At 39.0% G+C, this 25,832-nt stretch overlaps 2 protein-coding genes across 2 annotated transcripts in view; one reads left to right on the top strand and one right to left on the bottom strand.

The window, feature by feature from the left end:
- Nucleotides 1-4,217, top strand: part of pola1 (polymerase (DNA directed), alpha 1) — a 62,112-nt gene extending 57,895 nt beyond the window's left edge. The window contains exon 37 of the mRNA XM_088402491.1: nt 3,480-4,217. Within this exon, the coding sequence (XP_088258617.1) occupies nt 3,480-3,616 (137 nt within the window). The 3' untranslated portion in view covers nt 3,617-4,217. The remainder of the gene's footprint in view (nt 1-3,479) is intronic.
- A 7,135-nt stretch (nt 4,218-11,352) lies between these two features.
- Nucleotides 11,353-20,455, bottom strand: arxa (aristaless related homeobox a). The gene is made up of 5 exons (XM_088402006.1): nt 20,194-20,455; nt 18,571-19,141; nt 17,687-17,732; nt 14,951-15,282; nt 11,353-14,533 (listed from the first exon to the last, which is right to left on the bottom strand). Exons 1-5 carry the CDS (start codon nt 20,366-20,368, stop codon nt 14,272-14,274), a joined length of 1,386 nt encoding a protein of 461 aa, XP_088258132.1. The 5' UTR covers nt 20,369-20,455; the 3' UTR covers nt 11,353-14,271.
- Nucleotides 20,456-25,832: the final 5,377 nt, after the last annotated feature.

The following is a 25,832-nucleotide window of genomic DNA, read 5'->3' as shown; positions in this document are numbered from 1 at the left end:
ACCACCAGCCTAATAGAATATTCATGTAGGCGGCCGACACGATGGCCGATCTCCATTAACTTCATCATGCTCACTTAATTACAGGCTTGTTATTGTATTTACACCTAGTTAGAGCGTGCAGAGCCCTGACGTGCTCGTGCCCGGCGCTACGAGAGTGCGCGTGGCCGTGTGACGACACCTTGGTTAGAGCGAGGATAAATTCTAATATGCTTACTGTTGCCACACGTGTTTATGTGCATTTTTGCGAGGACGGTTGAAAGTGTTTAAGGAAAACTGTCAAGCCTTACTACTTTTTCATACAGAATTATGGCATAATACAGTGACAACATAATTTTCATGCATGTGTATGTGGGTACCTGATTTTTTTTAAATGTGAAAAAAGTATTTATACTTTACATATTTAAAACAAATACTACTACAGTACACATATTACAAATGATTAAACCTTATACACTAACTGTACCGTAGTCCCTTACCATTCCCATTCACTTTGGCTGTAGTCTCACGAAGAGCCGCGGTTATATTAGCGACACCCCAAAGTCTAATTAAAATGAAGCCTGCAGCTGATCATAGATGATAACAATCAAGGTTTACACTTGAAATTCTAATTTATTACAAAAGAAATCTCTGTAAGATATTTACAACGCTTTGCAGCTGCTCCATTTGCGTCTCCGTCACTGCATGTGTGACTTTGAGGAAGCGCCGTTCTCAGGAACTCCTACAAGACACGTGATTGGCTCCCAGCACGGCCACGGGAGTTGGGGTGGGAGTAGACTACAATTCCTGCCCTGCCCTCCTGCCATCAACCAATGAGGACAAGAGTTGTAGTCTACTCCCGCCTCAACTTGACACGACAGAAGCCAATCACGTGTCTTGAACAACAACTTTGTGTAGTTTACATTGAAATCCGTGGCTGGCAACTCTTAAGTCTGCTACACTTGGTTGTATCAACATTTGAACGTTGCCAAGTTCGACATCGGGAGTCACTGGTTAGCTAGGTAGCTGTGCTTGCTAGTTAGCTGCAGGAAGCAGCATACAAGCCACAAAAGCTTCTGGCTGTCTATTAAAATGTTAGCATTCCTAAAGGTCTAAAAACTACAACAAATTGCCACCAAAATTCACAACAGTCCTGTTCAGATTAAAGCAATGTAACGTAACACTTTAATCATGACTGTAATTAATTAAATCGTAATTAAATTAATTTTCATTCATATTTTTTTTTTCATTGATGCATCATGTTTAAAACCACCTTTAAGTAGGAAAACAAAAGATCAAAGTAGTTCCAATTGTAAAATGGAAATAATGAGATATCACTTGCCAAATTCTTTGATTCGGATAAATCCACAAGGTCTCGTTTGTGTTTTATGATTTGGAATAGTAGATTTACAGTAAATGCATTTTTATGAAAGAAAGAAAAAACAAATTATTCTCTAATGCTTATAGATAACATAGATGTACATATCTAAGCCACTATGTGGCTGGCCTAAAAACACAGTTGGATAAACAAATACCGGAATTCCCCAAATATAAGACGCATATTTTTTTACAAAACATGAAGGCCAAAAATATGGTTGTGTCCTATAAACAGTAACCTAAAAATTAGATATAGTTTTTTTTTCGCCACCATTCAAGGAGGACTGATCTGTCAATTACATAAGCCGGATTTTGATGCACAAATGTGCATTTTTATATCGTCTGTATTTTTACTTGCAATAATTACCATATTGAAATGAGCTAGAGGCGTGGGATGTCAGTTCGCTGTTAGCATTAAGTGCCTGTAGCAGGTAACAACAGCTTGTGTTAGCTGAAGTTATTACGGCATTATTTTCATTTAAAGAAGCAGGAAGACTGAACCAATGTCCAAGTCCGTCCTTGTTCACGCACAGGAATGTTCCTAAAACTGAGAGAGAAAAAAGGTCTGATATCTCCAGTTGATTCAACTAAGAGTGCCCCAATTAGAGCACATGTAAAGGTATTCCATTTGACTCGTTTATTAATTGCTGTCTTTTGGCATATACACACAATCATAAACTTGGTGAAACACGGATGCTGCTCAACTTCGGGTATTTATGGTAAAATGAACTCGAACCGCGTCAGGAGGAAAAGGAAAAGCAACAGCTTCGAGCACATTCAATATTACATACAGTGGGGAGGCATTCACAGACCACTTACAATGTGGGAAATCTAAAACACACTTTACTTATGGATATGAACACAAGAAATATGAATAATTTACAAAAGATGAGATTAATTCTGTTTTGCTATAGTTTTTACTTTGTTGCCAAAGTGTTGGTACAGCTCATACACAGTATCACAGAAAATACCTAAGTTTGACCCCAAAATTAAGGGTACGTCTTATGCGCACGTACGCCTTATTGCGCAGCATTTCTTCATCAACCAATCAATGGTCAGTGGATTCTCACTACATCCATACACAAGCAAACTGTGCCAAAAAAACACACAAATTCTCCCACTGATTGCGGTTTAGTAGATCAACGCCACTATTTACCTGTATTTAAATTTCATCTCACTTTCCCGACTTCTCTTTACTTGCATACTTCTTGAACTTGTTCTCTAGTCTATTTTTGTGCCACTTTTATATCCTTTATCTATTCACTGTTGGTGATTGAGGCAGTGGTGAAGAAAGAGTGAGCGGGGGGGCTGATTTTCTACCTTTTTAGAAATGATGACATGATTGCTATCGCTTGATCATGCATCATCACTCCCACCCCCTTCTATTACCTGGATAAATCTGTGTCTTCCTTTTCCTTCTCCATCCATGTCCCCGTTAGCTTGAGTATGTTCTTGTGATCCTAAGCTGATGCCGTTGAAGTCAACCACGTCTTGCGTGTGCGTTTCTGTGACCTTTGTTCTCATGGCCACTCTGTAAGCTTCTATTTAGACTACACTCACTAATGTAACAGGAAGGAAGGACAAGACAGGAGATATGGCCATATGGACAATTTGGACGTGTGTGTTTACAGCTTCTCGAAATGCATTAAGGTCCCCACATTTACTCTCTATTTCTGTGTTAATGTGTTTAATGAACACCTGCAGTAAGCACTACTTCAAAAAAAGCAACAGACAACCAAAATACTATGGGTTTTATGACACTTAATGCACACTCCCTGAATGCTGTACTGTTGGGAAGATTTAGCGAATGTCAGCCATCCTGTCTGAGATGGTATCAGTCATCTAACAGTGGCCCACCTGAGGGGATAACCCGCGAGGTATCGACTTAGCGCTCGCGTTGGACTTCTGTATTGATCCCTTGTTCCTCTGTGCTTGCGCTGCCATTGAACACTGAGTCCAATTGTGTGATCTCCATCCCAACCCTCAAATTGATAGCATTGCAGGGAAATAGTATCTCCAGGTAAATACTTATTATTCACCACATGTTCCTCAGTTTTATGTTTGAGCCAAGTCATGATAATTCAGGATGACATATGCATTTCTTTCTTCCCCCGCTTCCCCTTTAGGTCGTGCTGGTTGGTGGAATAAAGAAAAGGAGGTGTATCGGAAGCTGAAGGAAGTTCCGGAGAAAGCGCTTGCCGCCAGTGGTTACTCTGAAATTAACCTGGCCAAACTATTCCAAGCCTTCTCCTCCCTCAAGTAAAATGGGACGTAGGACTGTATTTCTTTGTTCATATAATGGTTCTGGTGCTCAATCAATCACACCTCACGTATTGACCCCCATCATCAAGAAAAAAAGGCGAGTAATGACAGACTAGACAAGCGACCGTGTCGCCGCTTGTGTGTGTGTGTGTGTTCGCGCAAAATTGACTTATCCTCAGATATTCAGTATAATCCAAAAATTCCTAATAAGATAATGAAAGCGACCTCGGCCACTCTGACAACTAGATGTCTAAAACCAATGAACACTTGTTCTGATTACTTCCATTCACTCTCCTTTTGTGCGTGTGTGCGCGCGCTTGTGTGCGCGCGTCACAAAGCAGGATTTGACTTAGGTGAGGGTCGGCCACACGCGTTGTCGTCCCCTCAGTCTTTTGTCCCTGTATCGAACAGCAAATCTTCTCCTGCTCCGCCTCTGTTTAACTGTTTTCATCCTTTTTCACTCCCCCACCCAACTTCTCAGATTATTACTTCACATTGTGTTTTTAACGCGTGTCATTTTCTGGCTAGCGATGTAATTACTAGTCATTTGTATTGTGGTTTTCATATTGTTGAGAAGGTCTTTGATACTGAAATAAAAAAAAGATAAAATAAATGAGGTGTTTATTTTGTCATTTGTGTTGCTAGCTACACTCAGTGGTCACATTTGGAAAACAATACTGCTGGAGCATCAATTACTTTTGATTGACAAAGAGAAAGACCTTAACAACATTGTTTATTTAGATTGTAAACACCTCTTTATGAGTCATTATGACCACCATGATCCCAATAATAACAATATAGAATAAATTATATCGCGTACGCTAGTCTCAATAAAAACGTAGTATTATGATTGTCAAGGGAAAATGCTAATCTTGGACTTCTACCCAAGCACTTCTACCTAAAGAAATTACCAGTGAGTACAAGGCAGAAAAACACCTTTATCTACAAAATCTTTTTTTTTTAACAAAATTAGACATTTTGCTCATACTGTAATTCCTTTGGACATATTTTGAAAGGTGATGGCTACGTATAGAAGTAAAAGCAAGCAAGTACTACTCACTCAAGCAGTTTACTGGAGATGAGTTTGATGACCATTCACACGGTAGGACATCTATAACTATTTGGACTATTTGAGAGGAATATTGGTGATGCATTTTCAAAAAAGCAGGCTTATGTCGCAGATATTAGTTTTGAGTTATTGACGAAAATACAAATTTTGACATGTTCAATTTGGGACTCCAAGGCCCAAATCCAACACTTTTGCACTTTTATAACCATACAAACCTTCTATTTCCCCTTTTTTTCACATTTTGATATTCGATCGGCATGCACATACAAACCAGAAACTCAACCTACAAACCAGAAGCTCAGCTCCACACAAGACACAGACTGAAATCCGAAACGTGATTTGAATTTCCTTAGCGAAACATGACTACCTCCGTCTGAGCAACGCTCCCGTTGTAATATAAATAGTGATGACTAGACATTAAAAAAATGTTGGTTTGTTAGAAAACATTTATTTACACCTTTTAGAAAATTTGTAGTGAGTTTTTAAATTGAATAATTGTCAAAACATTACACATGGTCCCTTGACTTCCATTTGCCAGTACTCAAAATGTTCAAATTGTGGTCCAAGTTTATGAAAAGAAGGGATTAGTAGACGATGCGCACAATTAAAAGATCTATGTGCCAAAATGTTTTTTTCTCAAAATGAAGGATTTCAGTTTGACAGCATTCAAATTACTGTGACTTTTTTCTGAGCTACCGCCATCTATTATATATGATCATTTATATCATCTGATTTTGTGAAAACGCAAGACAATTTGGGGATATACTGTAGCTAGCTATTTAGCTAGCTAACTGCACATCACCAGCACTCCAGATAAGCACTGATTCAAATGAAGTTGTTTTTATAGATGAGAAGGATCATTGGCTAGGAATGACTGGCTCACACTGCCAATCAAAACAGAACATTATTACCTTCGAATCAACGCTTGTCCTGGATCTCATCAAACTGTTCGGACGTACCTAATGGCGTAGCATCTGTGCTTATTGCCCACAATCAGGTTCAATTCCCCGTCTTCAGCCCGTTAAGTGTTCTAGCATTTACCACTAAGAATTCTTTTTTTAATACATTCAATTGATGTCCTATTCCAACTCTGTCCTGCTGTTTACATTTCCATAAACCACCCGCGTCACGAATCACTTGAAACCTTTGTGACCTGCAAAGGCAGCATTGAGTGGACAGAGCACTTAAATCATGATTCACGATGAATAGAACATGCTGTGTGCCGGCAAAAGTATATTTAAGTTGCAGGAACTTTACATATTTATTTAATTCTATGATCCCCACCAGCCGCTGAGTCTGTTTTGATTTTATTAATTTATTTTGCTCTTTGGATCTAATCGGCCACATCTCTCAGCAGAGGTCTACTATTCTCACGAGCAGCGCGGGCCTTGTTTTGTCCCGGACCGCCGTAAACCAGTCAAATGGACTCCCTCGCATTAATTCGACCCCGCTAAGCTAATAAGGTCGAACGAGTCTCTTTGTATTGTGCTGTTAAGCTTTATTGCTTGTCGTTTTGACCAGCGATGGACAAGGTAGGCTTTGATGAGGGAATTAGTCCTCCATTCTGCGGCTGTTATTCATAGCGAGCTGGAACTACAAGCGGCCGAGAGGGTGTCAAAAGGAGAGCCGGCCCTATTGCAAAGTGTCTCCCTTGTTGGAGCTGAAAGGGCGGTTATGAGACGATAAACCGCTTAATACACTGAGCTAATTGGATGAGAGCAAGGGAGACGAGGAATTAAGGGGCGACCCGAGAGGGGAGCGGAGTGCCGTGGCCCCCGCTATTCAGCTCTTTCACGGGGCCTGGGGAGGGGAGGCGACGTAGGGGAGTGGGGGCTGTTCATCAAAGCGCATTGGAAGCTCCTCTCCCAGCGACTGAGTGAGTGAGGACTGATCCGGCTGCGGCTGTGGAGTGATTGGGCCTATTCTCCTCTCTGCTAGCAGCGCTGTGTGAAAAATGAGGGCCCGAGAAGCCAAATCAAGTCCACGAGGAGGGCTGAGGGAGGCTTGCAGTGGGAGGGACACCTGGGCTAACCTGTGTAGCATGGGATTGTGGTCTCATGTGGGACATAGCAAATTCCGTGCCGCTGATAAGTCTACTTAAAAAATGAAATCCACGCCACAAATGGGTGCCCCCTCCATCCCTCAACAAAAATAATAGTGAAGACATCTGGTACTGTCATGTGTTTTGGTCGCCACATAAAACAGACACGCACACAATACCTTTTCACACATCCAAGCTCATGTGTCAGAAAATGAAAATTGAGGTATGTTATAACTATATTCTTAATTCCAGTTGACATTATATATAATACATGAAGGTAGCTCAAAAATGGACGTAGTTACAGTAATTTGAATATTGCCAATTTGGATTCCCTGGTTTTGAGAAAAACGCATTTAAAGATTTATCAAATTCATCTTTCATCTAGAAAATGTGCAATTTCTGAAGAATTTGCGAACGCTGAAGGGAGAGGCATTGAATGGTGGAATGATGTGAAATGTTTGAATGGCTTGAATCTGTGAAGTATTCTGAAGATTACAAAGTTGGGACGGTTTGAATAGGCCAAATAATGTAGAAGATACATGGGAAAAACTGAAAAGTGGAATTGTGGGAAAATTTTGAAAAAATGGATACACCCATGGAATGGTGGGAATCGAGGGAACTGATTAAAGTTGGAATGGTATAAATTGGATGAGTAATGGCAAAGAAGGAAGGTTACAAAGTTTTGGTGAGAACAGTGAGAATGAATGAGGAAATATGGGTAATAATATAAAAATAGTTATGAATTATTTGAATGTGTGAATATTAGTCATGATGAAAATGTGAAAGGAATGAATTGAATTATGTATATGTGAAATGGAGAAGCTTCAAATGTGAAACGTTAAATATGCCATTGGGAAGGAATTATGAATTATTATAGGCCAAAAATATGGAATTATGGGAAATCATTAATACTTAAGAAATATTAGAATGATGGAAATGGTCCCTAAGGCGAAATGAATGAGTCAAGTATTGTGAATGTATAATGGGAACGCTCAAAATGTGAAATGTTAAGTCTCCCATTGGAAATGAATATTGGAATATTGAAGTGAAAATATGTAATAATGGGAAATAATAAACTGAATGAATTATTAGAATGATGGGAATGATCCATGAGGTGAAATGATAGAGTTAAATATTATGAATGGGAACTGGAAAAGCTCAAAATGTGAAATGTTATATCTCCCATCGGGAATGAATGGGGAATCCTCCCATTGAAAATGAATTGCTAAATATTAAAGGGTGATAAATATGAAATTATGGGAAAATATTGAAATGTGGAATTGGAATCACTGTGAATGATGGGAATGATTCCTTAAGTTAGATGAATGAGCTAAATAATGAAAATATGAAATGTGAAAGCTGTAAGTATGAAATGTAAAATCACCCAATGTTAAGTCAACGGGATTTTTGGCGTGGAAAACAGGGAATTGTGGGAAATCTGTAAATATTTGGACTGAGAAAAATGGAAGCAGTTGTTGCACGATTAATTGGAATAATACAAAATTGGAATGGTGTGAATCGGATGAACTGAGAATGAGTAGAAACACATCAAAAAATTGGCGGAATTAAAAAAGAGGAAGGCTTTCGCCTTCACACAATAATGTGCATCACCTATTAACGCCTTATTTTTATACACTTCCATTAAAGTTGGAACCTTTTGGCTGCTGGGAAATAAAAAGTGAGACCGTGAGGTTGTTTAAGTTTAAAATTGACATCCCTGTTAAAAATTCATATTTCTGTCAATAAATTAACATTAAATTTTTAATATTTTGTTTGGTTTGTACAAAGCACATACACAAGATATATATTTTTCTTTTTATTCATATGAAGAAAGTACAGAGTTTCTTCCACTCCATCTACTCCATAATGTCTTCAAAATGTGAGTGTATTCCTTTTTTAGTGCAGTGCTTTGCCTGCGTCCCCGACGCATGATTTTTGCCGTGAGACGCATAATTTCAAATCAACGTGAGTCCCCCGGACGGAATGTTTTCATGTAAGGGTGTTGCTTGAGATATTGTGAGACAGTCAAAAATTCCCATCCCTAATTTTTGGAAATCAAAATATTAATCATTGTCCATTTACTCTTTTGTTCAACAAACCTTGACCTCTTACAAATGTTTTTTACAACATAATCCACAATGTTTGTTTTGATCTCGCAGCTCACACTTACTCGTTTTCACTCAAGATCTCATCATGAAATTCCATCTGCATGATCTCGTTACAGAAAAATAAAACCCTCAAAAACCACAATCAGCTAACAATGAGCCAGAAAGTATAAAGTATATCTATTTCTCGGTGGCGGTTCATGTTTGTGCTGGAAAACATATATATATATATATATATATATATATATATATATATATATATATATATATATATATATATATATTAGTGCTGGAGATAGGATAATATCGATATATTGCAATATGAAGTGATGCAATACACATACAGTGGAGCCCTGGTTTATGATGTCCCTGGTTTGCATTTTTTTCTCCTTACTTACGATGTCGCCCGCGGCATTTTATTGTCCCCTCTTTTCTGCATTTTTTTCGCGTGACGACAAAAACTCCTCAAACATGGCGGGCAGCGTGCGTGCATGAGTCGCTCCACGCTCATACGGCTATAGACGCGTCACCACTTTCGTTACTAGAATGCTGGTCTGCGATTGGTTGGTGTCACAGAATTATTTTTTTGTTTTTATGTTTTTACCTGGGGTTTTACACGCATTTGCTATTTAACATAGGTTCAGCAAATTCGCGTTACGATCCCAACCTTGGAACAGATTAATCTCGTAAATCGGGGGCCCACTGTATTGCCATACGACGTTCAGTTTCCAATATATATATGTTATGAAAATAAGTGGTTTTAAAAGTGATATGCGATATATGTTGTTTTTTTTTTTTAATCAAGCCACTCCAGAGTGACTTTCACATTGTATTTTTTTGTCATGTTATGAATCGTATTCTACATGTAAATCATTCCAAGTGCTTCAAAAACACCACATTATACGTTAGACTACATTACCATTCGAGTGAGGCGATGTAGCGGCAGAGGAGGGCAAAAAGCAGAAAAAGAAAACTTTATGATACGAAGATAACATTTGCATCATTTCAGGAATTGTAGTCATATCTCGGGCTTCTGCTTAGTGTTCAAGCCATCTGTAGTAAGCTCCTGGATGTGCTCCGAGAAGCGAAATAATATCCGACTTCAATTATTTCTCAATGAGCAGCCAAATTAACGAGGAATAGAATCTCATGTTGCGTTTGAATCAAATGGGAATTTTGAGAATTCAAGTTTTGCTATGTTTTATTTCGTTTTGCTTCATTTATATACTAATTAATTTTCATAATATGGTGGGAAAAAAAACAAACTGTACAGAAGCAACTGCAACTCAAGGTGTCACTGTATTTGATGAATTATAATTAGATTTCTCTTTGGTTTTTGGCATATTTTTCACAAATACGAGTGACGTCACAGATCTGTTTCGTTTACGGTTGAAGACCAAAAATGGCAGGAAAAGAAGAGTATGAAGTGGTACACAATAGTGGCAAAGTGCTATCTCTATATTTCTGCCACATCAGTGCCATCAGAAAGAGTCCTCAATGCTAGGGACATATTAACATAGTTAAGGGCATGCTTGAAATCCAAAAATATCAACAAGCTTTTTTTCGAAAAAGAATGTATATTGTGTGCTCGTAGATGTCAATGATGTGTGGCTTCTGAAAAAGAATCAATAGAATTTGTCAATTTAATAATTTCTTTGTTTTTTTTCATTGTTCATATATAGATTTTTTTAACAAACATATATATATATATATATATATATATATATATATATATATATATATATATATATATATATAATAATTGATGCAATAGCAGCTGTGTCCCCCGCATGAGGCCTGTGTGAATATGTGAAGACAAGACATAATTTGCCCAATATAACCCCCCCCCTTGTCAATTGTGTTCTGATTCCCTCTTGTTTAGAGTAAATTGAGTGATTAACAGGTGTCGGACCTGTAAAACAAGTCCAGCGAGGAAATAAGCAGAGGCTTTTTCACTGCGGCATTCAATCAAAAGGGGGACTAAATTAATCCTCAGGGTAATTTCACGCGATTTACACGGGCACCAAAGATGGGTCAAATGGAGGAGAATGCGCATTGATTGCTGTAATAGTCCCCACATCAAGTGAAATCCTCTTGGGGGAGTCGGGGGGGATTAACCATACGAGGTGTATGTGTGTGAAAGCCGACTGATGAAGTGGTTTGTTACTTCATTAATGACAAAGAAGACTCACTTCCAGCGACACGGCATTACAGATGTTAAGACCAATTTAGTGGCTCTAAGCCCTTTTTTCAAGGAAGTTTTGTCGCCACCCGCCCAGCTAAAGTGGTGGATCTAATTGAAAACCCCTCGCCTTTGTGCCTCCTTTCACATGGTGGGGATTAAGCTCATGAATATATGGTCTCTATTTTGTCAACTCATCTCAAGAGGAGAGACACCACTGAAGTAGAAGAAAAAAACAGCAAGTTCTTATAACACTTTTTATTAATAGTTCTATAATATTTCACGTCATTTCAGCCCTGAATGCCAAAAGAATCTCATGAAGTTCATTTATTCAGATTAGACATCTCAGTTCTTAGTGAGTGACGGTTGAACATAAATAATGATCTAAAGGTCTAGTAATTCATAAAACACAGCTGAAGTTCTACACAGGGCGACATTCATCACACACTACATCGAGTGCAAATTATCAAAACATGGCCACTTGAAATATACACAAGCTTCCATTTTCTCGTTGGATTTTGTCCTCCTTCTTTACACAATATGTACAGCTTTCTTTCACACAGTCATTTGAGAAGTCCCTGCTCGGCTCGCCTGTCCTCAGGCCGGACTTGGACATGGTGTGTGCCCTGAGGACAGGTGACGAGCAGGAGAGGTGTAATGCTTGTAGAGAAGACTTAAGTCAGGTCTATGGACCATTTTCCTTTGGTTCTGTGTGGGCGGCTTGACATGCCGTGGCAGTGGCCCAGCCCTCATCGATGCCTTCGTGCCACCCTTTTATCAGTGATTTTGTGTTGAAATATTTTCTTTCAGTTCATGCTTCACTATTTAGTTACATTTGATCTGCTATACCAGCCCGTTAGTCGTTGCGGTGCTTTTTGTGGCGTCCATTTTGTTGCACAACATTCCTAAATCAAAATATTGTTTTTAAAATTGCATTGGTGGGCCTGATTGTGTACAGCACCAGTCAAAAGTTTAGAAACTAATCTAGTGGGATTTTATATCATTTGAAAGATTTTCTGAATTGTAGAATAAAACTCGAGTAGTCGAGATTATGAAGACATGTTGTTTTGAATAGATTCATCAAAACCATTTTATAATTGATGTTGCTCCAAATAGACACCTTTTACCCACTTCACAGCTTCATACATTTTGGCATTTTCTCCGTCAACTTTTTTATGTGGATGATGCTGAGGTGGAATGACCTTCATTTTCTAGAGTTTGAAGGTGTCTCCAAACCTTTGACCGGTATTGTGGTTTCTCTGTCCTGGATGAGGTAAAGACATGCCCGCTAAAATACATCTGCACAATCTAATGAGATCCCAAACTATATGTAATACTGTAGAATACTGTTTAGACCAGGGGTGGGTAAACTTTTTGATTCGAGGGCCGCAAAGGGTTCTGAGTTAGGAGCAGATAGATGAAGTGTTTTGATAATCCACCTCAAAAGAGAAAAAAATATGACTTGTGTAGAACACACTTTAATATCAATAGAAATTTAACAAAAGTAGTACAACTGTGTTTTTCAACTTGCATGTATTTAACTATTTTTTAAATGGATTTTCCAATAACTAAAAATTAAATGGACAAAATACTTTTTTTTTTTTTTAAATTATTAAACAGTTACTATTTTAAACACTGATAGTTTTGCTATCCTTCAGGATATCAACTCTCCTCCCTATTGATACATAGTTTCTTCAAGTTTGGTGGGCCAAATTAAAAAGCTTAACACCCCTGGCCCGTAGTTTGCCCATACCTGGCATAGACTGAATACTGTATTGATAATATTCAGTTTTGATTGACCCAGCCTTTGACGAAGCAATATGTTTATGATAGACATATTTTGTGCTGTATAATGAACCATGAGAGCTGTTATAGTACATCATTTTCCTCATAAGGTATTGTGATGTTTAAAAAGTGGTATGCAGTATTTTATAAAGGGATAATTAATTGTTTTAAACATTTTTCACCAGTAAAAAGTTCATATTTTGTCTATAATTAACTTAATAGGTATACATTATTTTTCACAAACAAGTAATACCTTCAGAAACACATTTTGACATTTGCCGTTGACGGAAAATAACATCAAATGTGCTCAAGGCTCAGCTAATGACACAACACCAATGCTAACGAACGAGTTCTGAAACGGTTCACCTGTTTTGTAGCTTTATTCGCGTAACGTTAGCAAGCCAAACCATGATTTGTAGGTCCCTGACTCCTGTGCACGTTTGATGTGATTTTCAGTCGACAGGAAGTGGCAAAATAACTTTTTAAAGGTAGATAAAAAGACAACATTTTACTTCTGAAAATGACTAAATATGTATAAGATCTTCTTTTCTATGATCACAGTCATGATGGTGTTCTTTGAACACTTTAAAAACAGTTGGATTAAAAAAACAAAACAATTATGGGCCCAAAATAGAATCTTCCCATTATTTGGGTATTTTGGTCTGTTTTTATTGTTTTGTTCAAAACAGTCCCAAAAAATGGGACAACCTAAAATATTGGAGTATTAAAACAAGCATGTCAAAGTGACCCAACTATTAGGTTGGTCATTTTTGACCCATAATTGTGTCATTTGGCCCAACTATTTTGAGAGTGTACACAGTCTAAAACAGCCAGGCTAAAAATAAGCATAGTAGGTCTTTTATTTTTTTATTATTTTTTTTTTACCCATATTGGGAAAGCAATTTGGGTCAAAAAAGGACTGACCCATTATTTGGATCAAATATTGGGTCTGTCCTTTTTTTCATCCATAGTTGGGTTATTACAGGGTTTTTTTCTGGCTCTACTGTGTCAAAAAAAGAGTTGGGTCAGAAAATAATCCATTATGGGACAAACAAGGAGTAACCAAAAATTGGGTCAGTCCCGATTTGACCCATAATTGGATTTTTTTAGGTCAATTTGGCCCAATGTTCTGGATTGTTTATACAAAACAAATCCATTTTTAAGGGTTTCTCTCACGAAATGACCCATTTGGGGGTTGTTTTGTGCAGAACAACCATGAACGTTGCGTCAAATTGACCCAAATGTTGGATCCTTTTTCGTAAGCCTACTGTTTTTAGAATGTAAAGACAATTTGTTTGCTACATTCTGGTTTGGGATCTCACGAGATTGTTGTGGCCAGAGAATCTGAAAATGTATGAGCCATCCTCAGAGCGTCATGTGTTTTAGTCAATGTTTGTGTGACTTTGGTCGTGCTGCTATGTTGGGGGTCAAAGAGCTCCAACGTTTCGAGTGGCGGGGGTATCGTAGAACATGTTCAGCACACCTCTTTCCCCGCTGCGCCCGGGGGCAGGATGTTGATCTGGGTGAGCTGGGCTGAGTGTTCCTTGGCCTTGAGGCGCAGGGCGGCGATACTGGATGCCCGACGGTCGGCCGCGGCCGAGGATGAGGGGGCGGAAGAAGGGGTCGGGTCTGGGAGGATGGTGCCGGCGTGGGAGCTGTCGACAGGGGGGGCGGGTTGCCGAAGGAGCGCGGCGGCGGTGGAAGCACTGGTCAGAGGACCCATACTGGAGAAGAGCCTGCGTGCGAAAGATCGGCTTTTAATTCGTCCCCGAGCTGAACCGCCTTTGACAAAACATGAAAGTGTGATGGCAGAAGAGGAGGAAGACACATTTGCCGTTAATTAAGGCTTTCAGTGTCCCTCGTGGCAAATGAGGAGCTAATTGTGACATGTGGTGTTTGCAGCGTCAGCCCTCTTCACAGCTTGTTTTGCAAGATCACACATTTGGTTAATTTATTAAGACATTTGGCAGTGATTACACACCATACTGCGAATGGTTAGCAGTGAAACAAATGCCTAATCAGACCCCCCCAGATAAATAGCAAAGTGCGGAAGCATCTGTCATTAGTCAAAGCGCTTACTGTCATTTCAATGGTGACCTGCCCAGAAAGTGGTTACTGTATGAATGAATAGAAATAAAACAGGTGGCGCTTACCTCCCAAAAGTGGGCCCGATGAACGCCGGGTGGCGAAACATGGCGGCCGTGCCCAGGAAAGTACCCAAGCCCAGCGGGGTGGCGAGAGGTGGCGCCGAACCGTTGTGATGTGGCGGGGCGAGGCCAGGGAAGGCCGCTGCCGCCGCTGCGGCGGCCGTCCATGCCGACTCCAGGGCGGGGTGTGGATGTGGCGGGAAGGGCCCTCCTTCCAGGTAGTGGCTGAGAGGGTGACCTGCCGCCAGAGGGCCCGGGAAGGGGAGGCCTGCCGGGTGGGCTTGGACCCCCGCCTTTTCACGCTTCCTCCACTTGGCCCTGCGGTTCTGAAACCACACCTGGAGGGACACCGGCGAGGTCATTTAACACACTTCAGTAGTATTACCTAGCATGTGCACATACATTTTTGGGGCTGTAGGTCAAGCCAAAATAGAGAACCCATTACCAAAATTAGTCACAAAATAAAATTAAAAAAAAAAAAAAGTATACATTAGTATGCGATCACATGAACGCTGTTGTTATTATTGTTGGTGTTATTATTATGAATAATAATAATAATAATAATAATAATAATAATAATAATAATAATAATAATAATAATAATAATAATAATAATAATAATATTGATGAGCCAAGACAAGAAATGGCTGTAGCAGGGCATTTTTCATTGTGCCTGGAAAATGGGAAACAACAAGCAAGCTGTTAATTAAATTAAAAAAAAGAGAGAAATGAGAAATAACATGGGTTTTGTTATAGTTTGTCTGCAATACAATAGTCGCTTAAATATAATATATAATACAGTATATAATATAACACCCCTTCCTGCAATGCCGTCAGCTTCCATACACGCATATAAGAATAATGGTATCCTTTGTTAAATTCATAATCTTCTGACTGCCAATCAAAACCGTATTTAATTGTAAATGCATTATTTTCTATTGAATCTATCATTCTAGATACAATTTTATATATTCATATCACAGTTGGGTTTAAATAGTTTTGGAGTTTTCCATTTGTTTTTGACCAGTCTTTTTGTTTTTTCAGTTGTATTTATCTTTTTTTGGCTTTGTTTTAGTTAAGTTTTTTTCAGTTTTCTTTTTTTTTTAATGCATAAAAATACTGAATATATTTTCCCTTCAACAAACACACCTGATTCAAATCAGGGCCGTTAACCGAGATTAACGGCATGTTTGATGAGGTCCTCATTTAAATCAGGAGTGTTGTATGAAGGGAAACATCGAAAACAGGCTGGATGGTGGCTCTCGAGGACCGGACTTTGCCACCCGTGTCACATCGGAACTTTGTATTCTGTAGTAAGGTAAACTAAAATTCCCAAACGCATCTTGAGTTTTTAATATTTTCGAAGCTTTTACTTATTCTATTAACGATTTTTTTTTCTATTTTGGTTAGTTTTTGTCATCACAGCAGTGATTAATTACCTTGAAGAATTTTTAACGCCGTTGTCCTTTTCAGGTGGAGGACTGGAATTACGGTAATTACGCGCAAGGTAAACCCTGCCAAATAACACCCCCTTAAATCTAGTCTGTCTAATTAAACCCTGTTTTTTGTAGCCGGGCTTGGGGTAGAGGGGGTGGTTGAGGTAATTAAAAGCTCTGTTGACTAAAGACCCACAAAATTGCCGCTGAACTGGCTCCAATGACAATTAATGCGCTTTAAATTAAATTCTTTAAAGCGACGTCGAGTAAGTGGGAGTATTTAACTTTCCCACGCAGCCTCTCTCGCTGCTGCCCAGTTTGTACTGCAGACGCACAAAGAGCAAAATGTCAACAAGAGCAAAGTGATTGAGCGACAGGGACAGTACACGCACACACTCACGCACTATTCCCAGAGGGCTGTTTAGCATTACATAGCCCCTGGGGAATTTATGAGTTTTTATCACCTCCTGATGGCGCCCGCTAAGTGATTTGTTCACCTACAGCCCCCTAAAGAGACATCTGTTGTATCACCGTCGGCCATTGACCCTCCAACAGTGTTTGAACTGTCTCTGTGGTTATGAGCACCCGCTTTGGACATGCACGCCACGCTTTCAGCGCAATAGCGCAAAAGTGGGCTGGAAGGGAAGGGGGGTGGGGGTGGTAGGAGCAAACACCTTTAATGGCCTCTCATTCTCTCCCGAGTGCAAAGCACGGGATCAATGCAGGTCTAACTGCAATCACAGAATAGGAAATCAAATGGCATTACCCCCCCCCCCCCCCCCTGCACACACACCCTCCCACCCCTTCCTCTGATGGGAATCCAAACAACGCCTTATCCCGACAATATGTTTACTCGTGCACTAAGTGAACGGTTTATGAATCGCTTTAATTGCCGCTAAAAAGCGATCGCGCGCGAGGTAAAGCACCAATAACCGGAAGTGGCCCTTGTCCAGCACACGCTTTGCCTTCGTTGACTCCCGGTTAAACACGTTTATCACAAATAACCGCTGCTAATTGCCCCCCTTCATAAAATACGCGTATATCCGTATATTTCGCTCATCAAAAATAAAAACAAAATCTCAAGATGGAGTTCGTTTTTTTCAAATGTGTTTATATTACCTAGGGACAATATGTTGCCATTTTTTATTACCTGACGTAAAAACTGTTTAAAACTGCCTTTATAAAGGTAATGATCACTTTTGAGTGACATATCTTACAAGTCACAAGCTGATATGCACACATATATACACATACATACATATATACACATACATATATGTATTGCGTTAGAGGTAAAGACACCTACTTGTACTCGGGCTTCGGTGAGATCCAAACGCATGGCAAGCTCTTCCCTGAAAATAAAACAAGAACAAAATTGAAAATAAGAACAAAACTGAAAAAAACTGCGTTTTTATTTGTTTTGTCCTGTCTTGTTGTGCCCTGTCAACAATTCGGTAAAAAAAAAAAAATCTTGATTCTTTTCATTTTACTTCTTCTTATCCCAATTGCGCGAACTGAAAGAAATCATTGCACATGTTCTATTTTCCCTGTCTGCAATAGGTGGAAATAGGCCTAGTGATTGTTGGATTTTTTTTCTTCCCCCCTCCATCCCGGCCCTGTCACTGTAACAACATAATGGCTGGAATAATGACATCCAAACGAGTCTGCCACGCACAAAAGCAATTGAAGCTCCCTTCAGCTGCCGTGCAAATTAGACCCACAAAGTACACTGCGGAAATATGAATACTGTAACTCCAATGTGTTACAAAAAAAAAAAACTGATTTTCACACCATAACGAATGTATAATTTCTTGGAGTTAAGTTCAAACAAACATATATAGTCGTTATTTCGTATACTATAGTTCATATTTTAAAACGTAAACTTACACATTGTTCCCATGCACTGTAATTTGTTGAGTTTTTGTAGTGTTGGGAAGTACTTTCGAATTTATTCTAATGAATACAATTTAATGTGCATGTGCTGTTGTAATTTTTTTTCTCTTTGCATTTATAGTCCTTAATTGCGCGTTGTGACGTTTAAAATGTAAAAAATAAAATAAAACAAATGAGATGATTTAGGACACAATTTGCATGTAGCAAAATAAGATGGCATGTTTTTGGTAATTATATCGTATGTCTTGCACTAAATCCGCATGCCGAATGCTGCGTGCGACGAGGCCGGGGCGTTACCTGGTGAAGACGTCGGGGTAGTGAGTCTTTTGGAAAGCCCTCTCCAGCTCCTCCAGCTGGTAACTGGTGAAGGTAGTCCTGTATCGTCTCTGCTTGCGCTTCATCATGCCTTCCTCCGAGTCACTGCCCGCCGACAGACACACGCTGTCCTCCCCGTCCCTCACGTCCCCTTCCCCGGCGTTCAAGCCCTCCCTCTCCTCGTCTTTGGGCGACGGGCTCGCGGCCGCGTCCCCGCAGCTCTCCTCCTCCGTCTTCACGGCGTCCTCGTCGAACTTCAACGCTCCGAGCTCCACCAGGCCGGGCGCGCCGCCGTCCTCGGAGCCCTCGCCGGGGCTCCGCTCGCCCTCGGCTCGGCTCAGAGACGCGTTCTCTCTGTACGACTTGCTGCGGCTGATGCTCACCTGCGGCGCCTGGATGATCTTGAGGCTCTCGGCGGCGCCTTCAAGGAGGAGCCGCTCGCGCTCCAGCTTGTCCGCCTGCTCCTGGAGGTACTTGCCTCCCGGGCCGTACAGGCGGCGGAGCTTGGGCGGAAGGTGCATGTCGGGGCTCAAGGAAAGCTCTTTGGTCGGCCCTGAGCGGAAATCGCAAAAGCGCTCTGTTCACGCATAATCTTCACACTCGAATGTAATAAGACTTTTGAATATGAAAAGATAGTCGTCCGTTCTGCAGGCATGGGCTTTGTGCTTTGGAATTCACGGTTCAACTCCCGCTTGGACAAAATTACAAAAAAAGATTACAATGCCTGAATTGCTCCTAATTTCGAGATGCCCTTGAGCAAAATCCCCAAAGGTGTTTGCGCACCCCTTTCATTCTGACCGCTCTCCTTGGAAACCTGCGTGTGCGAATTGATGCTATACAGTACGGTGTGAAACACACAATAAGATGCGTGATGTTAAATTTTCCATTGAGAGGTTGTAAAGAGTGCAATAAATATATATATTTTTGGGGATTTCATAGCCCGCCTCCTAAAACATTTTTCCTGAAAAGTAAATATTTTTTGCCAACTTTGCTTATCCAAACACGTTTCTTTTGGAAGTATGTTTTGACTTTATTTAAGCAAAACATAATTAGTTGCCATTTTATCATCAATAAATTGAAATAACTGTCCAACTTTCTAAATTGTTGTTTGACACAACCAAGAATATATTCGGAACCAATTTATGAATTTACTACCATTTTAAATCAAACACCATCGCTATTGAATCATAAGTGCTACCAACAAAATAAGAATATAATAATAATATTATAATAAGATTTGCCTAAAACATATAAAGATAATGCAAAATAAATTCCTCTATGATTTTTGCGCGCAAAACAATTGTCAAAAATGACCGTATTTATGTTTAAAAATATATAATTCATCAATTAAATAAGGTGTAGCCCCGCCCCCTTTAAGGACACCTATAAGGCAAAAAGACATTTCGTATATATTTTGGTCGTCAAATATTACCTTAGGAAAATCTTAGATTTTAGCTTTATTAACTTAAGCAAATTAGGGGAAAAAACACCACGTTATCATGTTGTCAACTATATTTTTTGTGGTCACCAAATACGTGGCTTGCCCCTTTAAGTAAACTTCGCAAGTAAACAGTTTTGAATTTAGAAATGAAAAATAAAACGTACCCTCCGGCGCTTTGTCCATGTCCCCTCTGGCGGGTAAGGCGCCTATGAGTCGGACCCTGCACGGGCTGCGTCTGCCCAGTATGCTGTCAATGCAGTAGGAGGAGAGCAGAGTGGGGGACTTGCTCCCCTTCCTCTCGGCCCTCTCGCGGACGTCCTCGTCAAAGTGGCCGCTCATGTCGACTCGTCTCGGGCCACTTGGTGTGTGGTCTGCCGCGGACAGGACGGGGCTCGTCTGCCTAGCGCCTCGCTGCTTCTGCACAGCTCTGTCTCACACACACACATACACACACACTCTCGCGCGTTCTAACACGCACGTGCTTGCTCGACGGAGGCGCCTTCTGATTGGTCGACGGGCTTAGCGCGCGTGTGTGTAGAGGGAGACTCCGAAGAGCAGCTTTATATATTTTACATTAAGGATAATTTGAGGGGAGGGCTATAAACACGGACATGGACTCCCTTAACCAATGGAATGAACTAGAATTTTAGTTTGACTTTTTTTTTCTATTTTTCTCCATTTGAGGGTTGTTATCGGATAACATATTACCCAATCTGTTACGCATATTTTGATCAATTTAATTAGATGGGACCCATCAAAAATAAAGTCCACAACCTCAGTAGTGCAGGGGTTCAAAGTTCAAAGTTGCCAAGACTTCAGGATGCCATGAATTAAGTCTGTTGTGATTGAAAAAAAATCAATTTCAACAGTGTTGTGGATTTTCCTACAAACCAATTACGTATAATAATAATAACAATAATAATAATAACTATAATAATAATAATTATTATTTATATTATTATTGCTGTTTTAATTAATTTTACTATTATTATTATTATTGTATTATATTATTATAAGGTAATAAGCCTACATGCATATCCATGGATTCTGTAATTGCAAAAAAAAAGGCTTAAAATTGGACGAAAATAAAACATTTTGTATTTTCAGGCAATTGACATTTCTTGTTGAAAAAAATAAGCCTTCCAAATGGGTGTTAATTTTGTCCAGGTTAAAATCTTGATCGAGGGCTTTTCTTCCACCCGTGACAACAAAATAATTGCAGAATTGCACAATTGCTTGCTATATATATATATATATATATATATATATATATATATATATATATATATATATATATATATATATATATATATATATATATATATATATATATATATATATATATATATATAATCAGAGTGCACGATTCATAGGTTCACTGTTAAAATTTTGCCGTGATTTCACTGTAAATTATTGGATAAGTTTTGCATTACTTTCATAGTAATAAATACATCAAAATCCTGCAAATGCATTCACAACAACATACTGATAAATGGATTCTACTGTAGAATAAGAGGAAAGTACTGTAAAATCCAAGGCTGCTGTAATTTACACAGGTATTCATTGTAATATTACAGCTAACTAAAAACTAAAAATAGACACATTTCTTTTTTTTGTTTGTTTCTTTGCTTTATTTTTTTGCTTATTTTTTATTTTATTTTTTTGGACTATACCGAATGAAGCATACCGCAGTCATTGTTTAACATTTTTATCACCATATGATTTTCCTTGCAGCACTGTATGTGGAGATTGTAATGTAGCTATATGTGCAGTCTGTCTGTCACTCGCCATGCTCTCTGCTGGAGACGGGGCTGACTTATTATAAAGTGAGGGTGATGAGATGCCGCAAGGGAAGCCGGGATTGCACGCGGGGACTTCGCCTTGGTTGGGGAGGGTGGCTTTAGATGGAGAATGTAATTTTAAATGAAAGTCTATTTAACCCGCTGTGAATGGCGTGTGACCCCTATCCTCGCCTCAGAGCCCATCACTGTTAAAAGGATCATTTTCAGAATTCAATCCAAAAACTTGAGCAAGCTGCAATTTACTCTGCCCTCTTTCTTTCTTTGCTTGCCTTCTTTCCTCTGCGATAGAAGAAAGAAGGCACAATGTCCAGAAAATTGCTCACATAATTCCCAATTTTCCTTTTTATTTCAGCCACGTCTTATTTTTATCATTTTGTGACTGCTTAGATTAGTTAAGGTTTCGGTTTTTGATTTTGATGGAGTGACATTTAAACCAACACCACCCCGTTCTTCCAAAATTGAAATGAGATTATGTGTCATCTTTTAATGGCCACATGTCCACATATCACTGCTGGTGTCACATTCAAATCGTGGGCAACTTCTAAACTTTCAAGCTTGTTTATTTGGAGGCAATCCAATGTAATGAACGTAATAACAACAGGTTTATAAAATGGTCTTGGCGGTCACAAGCAGAATTGCCTTATGCAGACGGGTATTTAGAGTCGCTCTGTAATTTTCGGGCCACAATTTGATTCATTTATCCGCGCACTGTTATTAACCCTGTGGAAAAAGAGATGTCAGCCGCCATTTCGAGCAGCAGGACATCCGCGCTTTGTTTAAATGCACTAATTACGCGCATACATTATAAGGGGAAAGGAATAGTCCGCATGCGTGCAATTTGCACATTTCACATCTTTTTTGTTGTTGTTGAGTTGGCTTGCAGGTGGCTAGGGACGCCTGGAACCGCGCACAGCATCGACGGGAAGAAAATCACACACACAAGAGGCTATTTAAATGAATTTCCCAAGATGACATGAGATGTGCGTGGCACCGACAAAAGAATCTTCCTATTGTATTTGTAAATTGCATGCTCTGCACCGAGAGGTGCGTTTCAGATTCATATGATAATTGAAATGACATTAAGAAACATACATAATCAATATGACATTTTTATTCATGCATCTCAACCTGTTAGTCCCATTTAGATATGTGTGACCGGCATGATTTATTTTTGATTTGTGGCGAAGTATTGGTGACTATTTCTTGACCAAATATGGAGTGTCTGGCGAGTAAAAAGGATCATGGTTTGACTGCAGGCGATCCTTAAAAGTATTTGCCCTGCATGTCTTTCAAATGGCGCCATCTTATGGTAGGAATAGCAAACGGCCACACAGAACAATATAGAGTTTGTGTTACATTTACTGCTTGAAATTGAGATCTTCTATTGGTTCATTGAAGTGCTACCAGTTTGGTACACACTTGTAAACTTAACTGACCAAAACACTTCACCCCCCCCCCCCCAAAAACAAAACAAAAAAAAAAAAACAACCCAAAACTATTTAGGTCAAAAAGGTACTTGAGTCAATTTGATCCAACTTTGCTTTGAGCCAACGTCCTTCAACTCATGTATATATATATATATATATATATATATATATATATATATATATATATATATATATATATATATATATATATATATATATACACACGTATGTATGCATGTACTTACTGTTTTATGTATTATTTATTCTACTGTATACACTGTATGTCTGATAATGTATGTATGTGCCATGTACTGTATATGTATTTATGTACTATGTGTATGTACAATACTTTATGTATGTACTTTCTACGTACAGTGTGTATCTACAGTAAACTATAAGCTATGTATCAAACATTTGTAGAGTGCGCATGCGTGCATACGCTGCAAATGTGGTCATACGGCTTTTAAGAAAAAAAACAAACTTTATTTGACAACAACGATGTACACAAACTAACTACCGGTCTTACGTACTTCTGGTCCAACGGTCACGCTCGTTGACGTCAGATAGCCATGCGGCCCGCTCTCCGCCTCCCCGTATGACGTCATTGAACACGTGCTCCGCTCCGGGGTGCCAAAGCAGGAAGCCGAGTAGAGGATCGAGGGAGAGGGAGGTGTGAGCGTGTCGAGGAGGGGGAAAGGGAGGCCTTTGGAGGCGCGCGTTCGCAAAGTTAATTAGCGGTTATTAACAGGCCGCATAATGAGTGCGAGAGGGAGTCAATTTAATGACTTTGTTAGCGCCGCGTCGAGAGCGACAGGCAGGCGCGGAGCGAGACAACAAAGGCACGCAGCCATCATGTGTAATTTCCAGTCCTAATGCGCTCTGATCGGAAACAAAGGGCTCTAATTTCGTTCAGCCGACTCGATAATTTGCCTCCTTATGTAAGGAAAATAATGAATGACGTAATGCGTCAACAGGATCGAGTATATCTTTCGAATTGAAAAGACGAGGAAGCGGATATTAATGAGGCAAAGTCACTGGGATTGTGGCCCTGTAATTATTGCTTTCTTTAACTTAAAATATGGCACTCGTGCTTACATTTCTCTGCAATGGACGCAGACATATTTTGGAATACTTGTCCGTATACTTAAAACCCTTCCATCATTGCTATTAAATGTAATCCAAAAAAATAAAATAAACAAAAATATGAAACTGGTTGAATTGATTACTGTATTTGATGAGTCATGACTCATGAGTAAATTCACAATTTAATATAAAATCAAATTAAATGAACACATTTTTTATTAATAACCCAAATTATTTCACTGACCACCTGCAGTCAGGCAAAGGACTCCCAGGGTTCCACGTACCCCACTTTGAGAACCGCTGTTTTATAGCATTGCAAATGTTTGTGGAAAAGAAAATCATTATCACATTTAGTGACTAAATAATCAAGCTCTTTGATGATGACGTGGACTGCGTGGGTCTATTTGACAAATTTCAAAATTATTACGTTTTTAAAGATAGATTAAAACTTGTTGGGTTGCTTTATTCACACACACACACACACACACACACACACACACACACACACACACACACACACATATATATATATATATATATATATATATATATATATATATATATATATATATATATACACACACACACAACCTCACACAAAGGGCTGGTACTAGAAGAATAAAGTGCAACTTCAGGTACTAAAGTTGGTTATTGCCCAAAGTAATTGCTAAATTAATTTACCATATTTTCCGGACTATAAGGCGCACTGCTATGTAAGCCGCTGCAGCAAAATATGAGCCAAAAAAAAAAAAAAACAATTGTCACGGATAAACTGCACGAGACTATAAGCCGTAGGTATTAACATCAAATCTTTACGCAAAAAGATAGTAGTATATGAAGTTTATAATTTTTTTAGTTATTTTTTTTTTTTTTATAATTGTCTGCCAACAGCAACATCCTCGTTTTAACAGACTGAACATGCCTGCATGTTTAGTCCCAACATATTTATAGAAAATGGATGGATGGATGGATATCTCCCTTTGTTTGATGGTTTATTTTAGTGAACATAACACAATCGACATAATTCATAAACAATCATAAATATATAAATAAAATCACATATACTGTGTACGCTATATAAAATTTACACATCACAAAGTTAACCAAAATTTTATACATTCTCTTATCAAATTTAGACATATATATATTTTTAATAATATATTGTTTTAACTCTTTTTAAAGCCATTCTTTCACAGCCATTGATTCACATCTTTTCAGTTCTATTTGATTGTCGTTCCATAAATTTACACCTCAAACAGATACACACATTTGCTTGCTGGTGCCTAGCAAAAATTAAAAAAAAAAAAAAAAAAACACAGATAAGCCGCACTGGACTATAAGCCACAGGGCTCGAAACATGAGGAAAATGTCGCAACTTATAGTCCAAAAAATACAGTAGTACTAGCTGTTTTTAGCCGAAAACCTAAAAAAAAGGGAAAAAATAAATAAGTACCTGGGATTGGATGTCTGGGTATGAAAAATGTAAAAATA

This window comes from Hippichthys cyanospilos, chromosome 19 (genome assembly GCF_059441005.1).
Source record: "Hippichthys cyanospilos isolate Australia breed blue-spotted pipefish chromosome 19, RoL_Hcya_1.0, whole genome shotgun sequence".
Classification (NCBI taxonomy): Eukaryota; Metazoa; Chordata; class Actinopteri; order Syngnathiformes; family Syngnathidae; genus Hippichthys; species Hippichthys cyanospilos.
This window is presented reverse-complemented; position numbering and strand designations above follow the sequence as displayed.